The sequence below is a fragment of the Sorghum bicolor genome, chromosome 6 (genome assembly GCF_000003195.3).
Source record: "Sorghum bicolor cultivar BTx623 chromosome 6, Sorghum_bicolor_NCBIv3, whole genome shotgun sequence".
Classification (NCBI taxonomy): Eukaryota; Viridiplantae; Streptophyta; class Magnoliopsida; order Poales; family Poaceae; genus Sorghum; species Sorghum bicolor.
In genome coordinates, this window is record NC_012875.2 from 130,647 (window position 1) to 143,125 (window position 12,479).

Sequence of the window (12,479 nt, forward strand, 5' to 3'; positions counted from 1 at the left end):
ACATATATATATATAAACAACATAAATATAGATAGATTATCTTTCCATTAGGTTGAGCGATTTGATCTGACAAATGTTTTAAATGTTATACTCATGATTTTATTATCCATCAACTTTGTCTTGCTCACTATACTTAAGGATAGAGAAGAATAAATACACTTTTTGTTCTGTTGGTGTTTTCCACCAACAGGGCCCATGCACTTGATCTCTGCCTTGTCTCTATGAGCAGGTACACTTCAAGCAAAATATGAAGGACTTTTACAACTCCCAGACTCCACCAAGTGAAGAACCTAGATCTACGAGCACAAACACACTGGAGATACTGGACACTCAGGCAATCACTGCCCTAAGATGGTTGAGAACGTAACTACTGGAGTAACCCCGTTGTGGAAGTAATTACTGACCTTCTGCCGGTCAAGAGAGACAACTCAGGACGCCCCGTCATCCCGATCTCCATCGGCATGGTGGACTTCCTAGAAGCACTCTACGACTTTGGCTCCAGCGTCAACATTATGCCTAGGGTACTCTATGAAGAATTCTTTAGACATCCTTTACTAGAAACAACCTTGCGTTCGCAGCTTGCAGATCGGACATTAAGTTTCCCAAAGGGAATATTGAAGAACCTCTACGTCCGAGTTGGTACCTCATACGCCCCAACAGACTTCGTGGTGATAGAGACTGGTACTGATGAGAGGGCACCCATCCTAGGGAGGCCATTCCTGAACACCTCGGGAGCTGTCATCTACGCTAGTGCTGCCAAGATCAGTTTCTACATCAAGGGGAAGAAAGAGACGTTTTCCTTCAAGAAAAAGTCTACACAAATCTTAGAGCAATCCTGACATGAACCAAGGAAGGACCAACAAGAGGAACAGGAACAAGCAAATGTAGACCAAGTCAGCTAAGATGGTCACTACAGTTCAAGGAGGTCAAGATCGTCAACTTAAGTCACCGTTCCTGACAAAAAGGACGACCTAAGTATGCCAAGCATCCAGTGCTCCATTAATGGATACAACTTGCACAAGACGCTTTGCGACACCGGATCAGGCGTCAACATAATGGCCGCAGCCACCTATCAGCTCCTGCATGGAACCATGCCCCTACAACCAACATACATTCAGCTCTAGATGATTTTAGGGTTATTGACATGGGAGAAGACGAGTACAATCCACCCATCACCATTGGAAGACCGTTCCTCAGCACCGTTAAAGCAATCATCTACATTGGAACGGGAGAAGTCCACATGCATTTCCCCTCTGAGAAGGTACGCCGCAATTTTACTGACCCTAACTATATAGTTGAAGACTCTAAGCAGGTCAGGACAAGAAGAAGACGACGCAACCGTAACCAGAGGAGGAAAATCATCAAGGACGGATGGGTAGACTATGATGGAGAAGTTGTAAGGTCTGAAGACATATAACTTGAACAGAACTGTCCAGAGGAGACCGTAGCATCGAGTCTGGTGTGGAGAAAAAAGATAGTTATACATGAAGAGCAGGCTCCACCGGAACCACCGACTACACCATCCAGTGAATCCCAGTACGACTGAGAAAATGGAGAGTCCCGTTCGGAGGACTTAAAACACCGAACGCCTTGCCAAGAGGTAAACTTAGTAGTTATCTTTTTCCTTTCAATTATTTTAAAATAGTTTGCTTAGTTAATCAGGTTCATATCATCTTGAAAAGAAAATAAAAATGTTAAGTAAGCCCCATGTGAGTATGCTCATGGCATAAAACCCATAAGTACATTCACTGTGGTGGCATAAAAATAAAACAAATATATTCCTGTCCTATAAAAATAAAAATATAAAAATAAAATTATGATCCTACTAATGAGTAACATTTATTGAGGAGGCTCAACATGATAAAGGCTAGATATTTATGCTAACACTTAACTAGTTCCACAAAGCTTTGTTGTCTATTTGAGCTCCACAGAATTCAAGGATCAAAGAAGACTAGCAGACGGAGGACATCCTAATCGCTGACAGAGTGCTGCCGACATTCAAATACACCTCCGCCAGCTGCTAGCTACATTAGAAGAAATTGCGTCAAAATCCAGCTTGGGGGAGAGCACCCCCGTTTATCCAGCTAAGTATTCTACTCACGTTTATACTTTACTCTAATAATAAAAAGATGCATAATCATAAAACCCAAATAAAGATTTTGTGCTTATATATATATATCTTTGCTTAGTTTGCTAAATAAATAAATAAACAAAGATCGTTATGAACCCTCATGATAAGCTCTCACATGGATATGATGAGTAGTTGCTCTGCCATGATTAGTTCTCAAAATTAAAATCTCTCTCAAGTTTAGGCAGGACTGTTATTAATTAAGATTTGCTCTAAACCTGAACTTGTGGGGAGAGTACTTGATCTAAAGTCTAAGTCGTTAACGGATATGATATGGGAAGGTTGAGCTACTGTTTATCTGTTCCTAGAGATGCTAGAATTCTGGAGAATTTTATCTTTGAAAATCTTTAAATTGTGCATGATGAGTTCCTGTATGATGAGAGTTTAAATTCCTACCACAGCCATATATACATGCTTGCTAGACTTTGAGCCACACATTTACTTTTTACTGCTTATGAGCATTGAGTGTGGTCAAGCTGTAGACCCTTAGGAGCTTGTCATGTGGTTAAGTCAAGATTCACTTGCACGTTCACTCATACATGCTGCTTCTACTCCGGAAGTACGCATCCACATATATCCATCCATTTCCATCTCCAGAACCACCCAAAAATATTCTACTCCTAATCCGGGAGAGAATAGCCAAAAATATTTCTGTTCTTCCCTGTGAAATAAATGCTCAAGTTATCTTGTTACTACCACTTGCTATATTATCTCATGAGATGAGTGCTCTAATAAAAAAAAGAGTGAAAAAAATACGAGGAAATAAAAAGGGGCAAGTGCCCGGAACATCGAAAGAAAAGAAAAAAAAAGTGAGATGAGAGGTAAAAATGGACAAGTGTCCGACAGTAGAATTAGGGGTACAAGATACCCACCTGAGAAGAAAAAAAGAAGAAAATATAGAGCATATCATTCTCCTCAAAAAGTTTCAAAGTGCAAGAAAGGTATGTATCCCCTCAAAAGAGCACAAGTAGAATTAGACTTTCACCATTGTTATCACCATCATTACCATACACCATTCATTCGCCACACATGCACATCTTGATTTGACTTATTGACTTGTTCTTCTGGATCCATGGTTTGACTATGCAGTAAATGTCTTGTAAGTATGTATTAGCTGTCTCCCACCTATGAGCTCCAGATATCAAAACCTTATTAGAGTAGGGTGAGAGAGAAGGCAATGTCACTATACCAAAAATACCACATACTTTGAGAGAAGGCATACACCATTACTGCCTTGGTAAGGATCCAGAAATACCACAAAAGAGAGACTAGAGAGAGTCATACAAGGAATCTCTGAGTTTTATTTGAAAATCTGCAAAAACTCCAGAGCTATAGTTAATCGAAGAACAAGAGACATGGCGCTTGACTAGACCGTTCTATCTTTTAACTGCTCAAGACATAAGTGATGGTTGCAAGCCCCATGGTGAAAGGTAAATGAGTAAGTTTTAGGTCTTAACAGTTTACTCTAACCAGAGATGAGATCTTGTTTAAACGCATGTGTATCTTTAAGTTATGAAACCGCTGCAGAAACTCTTGAGTTCATCTTTGCTCAGGGACGAGCAAAAGTTAAGCTTGGGGGAGCTTGTTGATGGTCCTTAATGCTCACAATTAACCATCATTAATCATGGAAAAGGATCCAAATACAACCGACACCTAGACTTAGGGTTTTATCTGACAGAATTCCACAAGTTTTGGTGTTTGTCTATTTCTGCAGGGGCTTATCAGGAAATACGGAAGAAAGGCCCACACGTCGGGTTTACATAGAGATATTAACGTGCCGCACGATTATCTACCATCTAGAAGAGTCCAGAAGCCACGGGAGCGAACGAGAGACGTAACGGAGCCGGGCACTGGGCGCCCGCCCTCCCCCCTGGACCAAACAGAGTCCAATTCGGGGACAATGCTCCACAGACCTAATACTTCAAGGAAAACCACACGATCAATGTCGGTTTGATCCGACGGCCCAGATTCACTTGAAGGGACTATAAAACCAGACCCCCCTGGCCCGTGGAGATCATACCTCTTCTACAGAATCAAAGTTAGGGTTTCAATTCTTCATCCAAGTAGAGAGGATCCCTCTAGTTCTTCTAGTTCTACCTCTAGTTCATCTAGATCTAGTTCTAGTTCATCTAGTTCTAGTTCTAGTTCCTCTAGTTCTAGTTCTAGTTAGTTCTAGTTGTAATCTAGAAAATAGGGAGAGAGAAGAGGAGAGCGGAGGAGGAGCCGGATCTGTCGGATCTTCCTCAACATTGTACTTTTGCAGCATCTGGTTCGTTCTTCATCGTTCTCCAGGTTCTATAATTCATAACTCCTGAGTTCTCTAACTACTTTTATTTACATTCAAGTTATTTATTGGATTCCCGCTTGCATCAAGTGCTCTAATCTTTGAAACATTAGAGTAGTAATTAATAGATTAGACGTGGTGTTTAGTCTTGCAATTACTTGGAATTGCACCCAATCTTGCGCATTGTTATGGTAGCCCTAGGGTAGTGACAGCCCTAACGGTCGACGTATTCCACCTCGTTCGGATCGGTGTTTGTAGGACCATAGTCGGAGCTTCCTAGCCCCCTTCTCATCTCTTTCTGTGGTTAGTGTTCTGATGTCCCGAAATGGATAATCTTGAAGTAATTCTTGATTCTTAGATCAACTAGAGAACTCTCAGGAAACTTCCTCTCTTCCCACCAAAAATAATTATATAGTTATCCTTGGGCGATCTTGGATCTTAATTAGTACACTCACGTTCTCTGTGGAAAATCGATACTCTGGAATACTCCCGGGTGAAAGCTACATCGGTATCTGTGCGCTTGCGGATTTTTCTGTTTGCGTTTAAAATACCCAACAACGGCTCGATGCCCGAGGCGATTCTAGACTCATCATTGACCAAGTCATGAAAGAGTCCAGCTGCCACGATCCCAAGATGGACGCGTACTGCAAAATGGTCCGACGCCTGGAAGAAAAGTTCGACGGCCTCGAACTTAACCACGTGTTAAGGAAATATAATGAGGCCGCCGACGCGCTCGCCAAGATGGCATCCGAGCGGGCCACGGTCCCCCCGGATGTTTTCGTTAGCGACTGTACAAGCCTTCCATCGACTACAAGGACGACGGGGGGTCGGACGAACCCCCAATCGAACAGGGTTCCGACCCCAAAGACACCGCCGCTCAAGAACAGGAGGCCATGGACGTCGAGCCAGAGCCACCTACATCTGACGACTCGCCTGACTGGCGCTACCCTTTGCTTCAACGCTTGGTCGACGGCACTTTGCCCCTGGACCAGGCTGAGGCAAGGCGCGTGGCTCGTCGTGCCAAGACCTTTGTCCTCCTTGACGGGGAGATGTACAAGCGAAGCCCCTCGGGCGTCCTCATGCGTTGCATCCCACGTGAAGAGGGGATCAAGCTCCTACAGGACATACACTCGAGGGCTTGTGGCCATCACGCTGCGCCTCGGACGTTGGTAGGAAATGCCTTCCGACAAGGCTTCTAGTGGCCCACCGCCATGGCCGACGCCACAGAGGTCGTAAGGACCTGTGAGGGATGCCAGTTTTACACTCGGCAGATACATCTACCCGCTTAGGCCTTGCAGACGATCCCCATCACCTGGCCTTTCGCTGTCTGGGGCCTTGACCTGGTCGAGCCTCTACAGAAAGCACCCTAGGGCTTCACCCACTTGCTTGTCGCAATCGATAAGTTCTCCAAGTGGATCAAAGTCCGACCCATTACAAGGATCAAGGCCGAGCAAGCGGTGTTGTTCTTCACAGATATCATCCATTGATTTGGAGTGCCGAACTCCATAATCACCGACAACGGCACACAATTCACTGGACGAAAGTTTTTGCAATTCTGCGACAGACACCACATACGTGTGGACTGGGTGGCAGTGGCTCACCCCAAGACCAACGGTCAAGTGGAGCGTGCCAATGGGATGATCCTCCAAGGTTTGAAGCCCAGGATTTTGAACCGTCTAAACAAGTTTGGAAAAAGGTGGCTCAAAGAGCTACCGGCCGTGGTCTGGAGTCTGAGAACCTCCCGAAGCCGAGCCACTGGCTTCACCCCGTTCTTCATGGTCTATGGGTCGGAAGCCGTCCTCCCCACTGATCTGGAGTATGGGTCCCCGAGGGTTCAAGCTTACGATGAAAATAGCGGCAAAACATTCCAAGAAGATGCGCTGGACCAGCTGGATGAAGCCAGGGATGTAGCCCTCCTACACTCTGCCAAATACCAGCAGGCCCTCCGCCGATACCACGCGCGACGAATCCGAGGCCGAGCCTTTCAAGTCGGCGACTTGGTGCTAAGGCTCAGACAGAGCAACAAGGGTCGTCAGAAGTTCACACCCCCCTGGGAAGGACCCTTCGTCATCGCCGAAGTTCTCCGACCCGGCACCTTCAAACTCGCCAATGAAGCAGGGGAGGTCTTCAAAAACGCGTGGAACATAGAACAGCTACGTCGCTTTTACCCTTAGAACTTTGTAAAAATTTCTTCGTTTGTTCATTACCTTGGAGGAATAAATGAAAGTTTAAGTAATGTGGCCTTTTTCTTATCAGAGAGCCTCGGACCTGCCCAGCAGAGTCCGAGCCTCCCTCGGGGGCTACATGGGGGGAACCCCCTGTGTCGACCCCAAATCTTTTTTCTTTTTTCGCGCAAGTTAAAAGAACCCCGACCCAAGGTCTTCCTCCTCCCTCCTAAAAAGACTTAAGAAACCGAAAACTCATCCCCTAAATCTTAAGGCATGAGCGTGAGGAAAGATCTGCGCTCACGAGCAAAGACCGCCTCTACTCACCTTAGATTCGGGGGACGGATTCGGACTTCTAAAAGCTACTAAGGAAAAAGGAAAAGGACTTAGGCTCGGGGACTCTGGCTAGCGCAAAACTCTAAGTAGCTCACCCGACCTCGCGTTGCCGAGGTTGGATCGGCATAAAAAAAAGAGAAAATAAGACACTTAGGAAAAAAAGCCTAAAAAGAGCAGTTATACAAATATCCATATTCGACATTAACATTGTATATATAATACAAGGCCCGCTGGCCTTAATACCCACATAAAGAAAAAAGAAAACTAAAGGTCCTGCTGCCCTGTCTGCGTAGGTCCTTGAACCCCGAGGTGGGGAAGCTCCACCTCGTCGTCGAAGAAGGCGGCCAAGGCATCTCCGGGGGCAGCCGCGGCGTCTTCAAGCCTCTGCACCTCCTCCTGGGCCTCTGTCTCATCATCGGGGAGAACGTAGCCCTCACAGACCGCCGGCAAGTCAATGCCGGCGTAGTGAGAGTTCACCACCACCAGGGCTTTCTTCACCCCGGCGTGGAGCGCCTCCCTCATCCTTTCCCCGGCCCGGGAGTAAAGGGCTTCGACCCGACTCCGCAGCGACGATCCCGACGCCGACACCCCGAGCCCCTCACACGCCGAGGTGACCACGGCTTCAAGAGCCGAGCGGTCCGAAGCCTCGGCGTTAAGGGACTTTTGCAGGGCCTCGGCAGTAGAAGTCGTCTCGACCACCTTCCTCTCCAATTCTGATTGAAAAACGGAGCAAGAAACAAAAAGTCAGGAAAGACTAACTTAAAAGTGTAAAGGGGACCAAGGTAAAAGGCGCAAGTCTTACCCTCGGCTCGCTTCTCGTGCTCCGCCGAGCTCTGGTGCCAGCGAGCCACCTGGCTCAGAGCAGCAGCAAGGTCAGCCTGAGTTTGGTTCAGGGCAAGGTCTTTTTCGGCGAGCAAAGCTTCAAGCCGAGCAACCTCACCCTTATACCCCTCGGCCGCCGCCTTCTGCTCCTCGAATTCCTGGGTAAGGTCCCCGACCCTCTTCTCTAGGGGGGTGACCTTTTCCCGGGCCTCTCGAGCCTCTGATGCCAGGGCCGAGCACTTCTGCCGAAGCTCGGCGGAGATCTCGCACTCCCTCGCAAGCTCCCCCTCAGCCGCCTCCCTGGCAGCCTTCTCGTTCTCGTAAGACGCCCAGGCATCCCTTTCCTGGCGGAGAAAAACTGACTTCTCTAGGGATGTTGCCTTGAGCGCCTACAAAATCGGAAGTCACACAGGGAGTTAGTATTGCAAAATAAGAACAAAAATACTTTATAACATGGGTGAAAGCCTTACCTGGGCCAAATTGAACATATCTCGGGCCACGAGCTGAGAAGCTCGGTTGATGGCCTCGACGCTGGCACGCCCGCATGATTCCCGACCCTCCCAAAGGTAATCCTCCGATGGGTCGTCCAGAACGAATCTGGCTCCCCCCTCGCCATCACCGAGGTTGGGCCAGATTACGGGGCTCTTGCCCCATCAGGCATCTTCCTCCCTTCCCGCCGTGGGGGCCTCGAGCGCCGCGCTGGACGCCACGATGGCTCGCTCTCCCTCGACCTGCGCAGATCGGGCCGCGCCTCCCAAATCAGCATCCTCCGGAGGAGGCGCAGCCCCAGGGGCAAGGGCCGTCTCCTCCGGATCTTGGGGTTTCGGCGCCCCCGTGTCCTGCCCCTGGAGGCGCCCTCCCTCCTCGTAGCCCGGAGGCGGCGGCGACACAGGCCTAGCCGACCCGGGAGTCGATTGAGCCCCCCTCTTTACAGCCTTCAGGGGGGCCAGCGCCACCGAAGGCGCCTTTTTCTTGCGGCTAAAAGAGCAATACCAAGTTAGAAGAAAGAGAAAAACAAAAATCAGCAGAAGGATCAGAAATCCTATACATACCTTGCTCGGGGAGCAGACTTCTTCTGAGAGCCCGGAGCACCTTAGGGGCCTCCCGTAGTGCCAGGGTCCGTCGGCCGAACCCCCGCCTCGCCTGCCGACGGCGCAGGAGGCACCACGGTGGTCTCAGCCTGGGATGCCTCCACCGAGGCACCGGTTCCCGCCCCAGACGCTGGGGAGAGCTCGGCCAGAACCCCCGGCACTACCGGTTGAGGGGGCACCTCGGATTCGACCCCCGACGCCTTCACCCCCTCTTGAGGTCCCACTAGGGCAGAACCCTCACAAGGGGCGCTGTCTTCATCATCCACGACGATATGGGGGACGGCCGGTCCGCCCCCCGGCGACTGGGTCCCCTCGGGGGCCTCCGACCTCCCTCGGGCCTTTGACCCCTCCGGGGCCTCGATCCCCTCGCCGGCAGGAGGGATCACGTCATCCTCCTCCGCCAGCTCGTCGAGCCAGTCGGCGTTATCTCCTCCGCCCTCTATCTCCGAGACCGAGGTCTCGGGAGAGGGAGGCGGGGCGACCCCCGGCTTCTCGTCTTCTCGGTGATTCTTGGCGGAGATCTCCCGCTGTTGCGCCTTTCGCGCTGCCTTGGCCTTCTTGTCCTCCTTGGCCTTCTTTTATTCCTCATTCCGGGCCCGATTCTTGGCCCGGACCTCCTTGTCCTCTGGGACAGGGGGCAGGGAATCCTTGACGACCCCCATCCGCTGCAAACAACCAGGGGTCAAGAAAAAAGGCAAGGAGGGAAAAGGAAGAAGGCACAAAAAACGACACTCTTACCAGAGAAATATAACCCTTTTCAGGGCGCATCGGAACCACCCGGGAGTTCTTCATGTCCGGGTGCGTCGTCTTCTCCACCCGGGCGGCGATGTCCGATGCCGATATCGGCTCGGCCAACATCTTTGTCCCTGCCCAAGGGACGTCCCGAGTCATCTCAAACATGAACACTCGCCGCTGCGCCAACGGAAGCAGGCTCCTCTTGTGGAAGGCTATCGCCACCATGGCCGCGGTGACCTCGGCACCCCGCAGCTTCTGGAGCCCCGCGAGAAGCGGGCCGAGCCTCTTCTGCTCCTCGGCCGGAGCACCCCACACCCACTTCTGGAGGGCCTCCGTCACCATCTTCCCGGTGTACGGCGGGAGCAGACCACCGTCGTTCCGGAGGTAGAACCACCCGCTCTGCCACCCCCGGTTCGACGAGGGCATCGAGCTCTAGATGTACTGCCCGGCCCGTTGCTGACGAAGCTACAGCGTGCAACCACCAACTCGCAGGGGGAATTTCTCCTTCCCCACATAACGAGCCAACATTTCCGCCTTGAAGAGGTGAAGCCAGAGGTTCCAATGGACAGGAACCCCTCGCAGACGGTGGCGAAGACGGCGGCCTGCATCACCGAGTTGGGGTTCAGGTTGTGCAACTCCACCTCGTAGTAGTGGAGAATCGCCCTGATCAAACGACCAGCCGGAGTCCCAAACCCCCGGTCTAAGAACGACAGGAAACAAAGCACATAGCCTGGCGGCGGGTTTGGTTCCCTGTCGTTCGGCGAAGGGACGATCCACTCCGGGAACTCGACGTCTTTAAGCGGACGAAGAATCCCCGCCTTCACACGAGCTTCCAACGCGGACTTGGTCACGTTGCAGGGCGGCCACGCCTCAACGCCGCCCATGGCTATGGGGGAAGAAGAGCGTCTGCGCGGCGGAAACGGAGAAGATGGGGGTAGGAGAAAAAGCAGTAGGCAAGGGCTTATTCGCGCAAGAGCAAGAGGAAAGAAACCAAGTCCCCAGCGGCCGCTTTTATAGAAAGACCACGCCGCCCGCGCGGAAGGCCAATCGGGAAGGAGAGCAACCGTCGCCCACTCCTCATGTGAAAAATACAAAGCGCCAACTCCCTCCGATTCTCGCGCCCGCCGCACGCGCGCATTTATTTCGCAGGCACCACGTCCCATCCAGCCAGCGCGAGACGGCACGACCGTTTCGACTCCCCATGCACCACGCCTCAAAAGAAGCGCCCTGAAAAGTTATGTCAGGGCAGTTCCTTCCAGGGGACGCGGCGCCCGACCCCCCGCTGACCAAGCGTCGCAGGAAGGTCTCCGTCGGGCACAGTTTTCAGTCTCGCCCGACCCCATCAAGACCCCGAGCGAAAGCTGCAAGGCGGTTTCCCGTCAGGCGCAGATTCCGTCTCGCCCGACCCCAACACTACAAAACGAGTCAGAAAAAAGCCTTTCGAGGCCCAAAATCCCCAGGCCATGGCCACCTACGTTCCAGAGGTTGCGAGACTGACCTGCGACACAGGTTCGAACAGCCGCCTCAGGATGACTGAGCGAGGGATGACTGAAGATGAGCACAATAGAGGCCAAGGTCCGAGCCCCATAGGGAGTCGGCGCATCTTTACAAGTCATATCTGAGACCCATGCGGGTGTCACATGAGTGGGATCCCATCGAGGGAGGCATCGAGCCCTTGGAACCTAACGAACGGTTCCGACATCCACCGTGACTGCCCTCGGGTATTTTTTGAGATGTGCCCATAAGGCCACTAGCCGATCCCTATCGAATGGGACTCGGACATCCACTTGGATCTACCCGCCTGCAGCTCCTGGGAAGCGTCGTCACTCGCCCATCGAGGGTAGTACGGCACGACGTAATTATAAGACGAGAAAGAACCTGATCGACCCTTTTGGGGAAAGGGCTCGGGGGCTTCCTCGCACCATGGGAACAGGCACCACGTATAAAGAACGCGCAACCTATCCCTCAAAAATACTCCAGATTATAGATGTAAGGGGTAAAAGCCTTTGAAGGAATAACACCATTCCTCCAAAAGGCTCGGGGGCTACACCCGGCGGGTGCCCTCGCGCGCACCCTCCGAGAAAGGTAAAAAGCTCCCAGTCAACAAGCAGTCCCCGGGGAAAGAACCTCTAAAGAGGTGACCCCACCCCTTCAGAGGCTCGGGGGCTACTGTTGGGTACCATAAAAAGGGATACCCAAATCAGAGCAATAAAAAACGCAAAAAAACATACTAACCATAATCACCGGGGTACGGGCCCCAGTTCATTCAAATCGCCCGACCTCCCAGGGCTTCGGACGTATGTTCCGACTCGCCCGACCCCTCAGGGTCTCGGACGCAAGTTCCGACTCGCCCGACCCCTCAGGGTCTCGGATTCAATTTCCGACTCGCCCGACCCCTCAGGGTCTCGGACGCAAGTTCCGACTCGCCCGACCCCTCAGGGTCTCGGACTCAAGTTCTGACTCGCCCGACCCCTTAGGGTCTCGGAATCAAGTTCCGTCTCGCCCGACCCCTTCCAGGCTCGGGCGCCGGACCCCATTCCACCTAGGAAGCAAGACTTCCACCGCACGGCACCGTACTCACGACGTGACAAGCGCGATGGCTCCCATACCGCAGTAGGGCAGGGTGTCGACTGTTCCAACCACCCTGGGCACTGCAGCTTCACCTTTTTCACTGTGTGCCCTTACCTCTTTCACTATGGCGTACTGCCTCACAGTAGAAAGGGAATGGGGGAGGTTAATCAGCATCACTATTTGAGGTCTTTTCCCACTATTGACGGGACGACCTGCAGTACCGGCGATCCGACCCCCACGACTTCCACAGGGCTCGGCAAACCTCCACAGGAGTGACCATCTCTCAAGGACAAGATGAACAGGCTTCAACAGGGTCGGGTCTGTAACTCTTCCAGTCAGGGAAATCA

The 12,479-nt window shown here is 51.4% G+C and overlaps 1 protein-coding gene across 1 annotated transcript; it reads right to left on the minus strand.

The window, feature by feature from the left end:
- On the minus strand, window positions 8,389-9,786 carry LOC110436284 (brain acid soluble protein 1-like). The gene is made up of 4 exons (XM_021462930.1): window positions 9,565-9,786; window positions 9,441-9,491; window positions 8,887-9,353; window positions 8,389-8,713 (listed from the first exon to the last, which is right to left on the minus strand). Exons 1-4 carry the CDS (start codon window positions 9,784-9,786, stop codon window positions 8,389-8,391), a joined length of 1,065 nt encoding a protein of 354 aa, XP_021318605.1.

Bases quoted from the DNA above. Each gene is read 5' to 3' on its own strand.
- LOC110436284 (XM_021462930.1), bottom strand. From the start codon at position 9,786: ATGGTGGCGATAGCCTTCCACAAGAGGAGCCTGCTTCCGTTGGCGCAG. The intron at 9,492-9,564 runs GTAAGAGTGTCG...GGTTGTTTGCAG, and splicing joins AAAAGGGTTATATTTCTCTG to CGGATGGGGGTCGTCAAGGA. The intron at 8,714-8,886 runs GTCGGCAGGCGA...TTGCTCTTTTAG, and splicing joins ACCGTGGTGCCTCCTGCGCC to CCGCAAGAAAAAGGCGCCTT.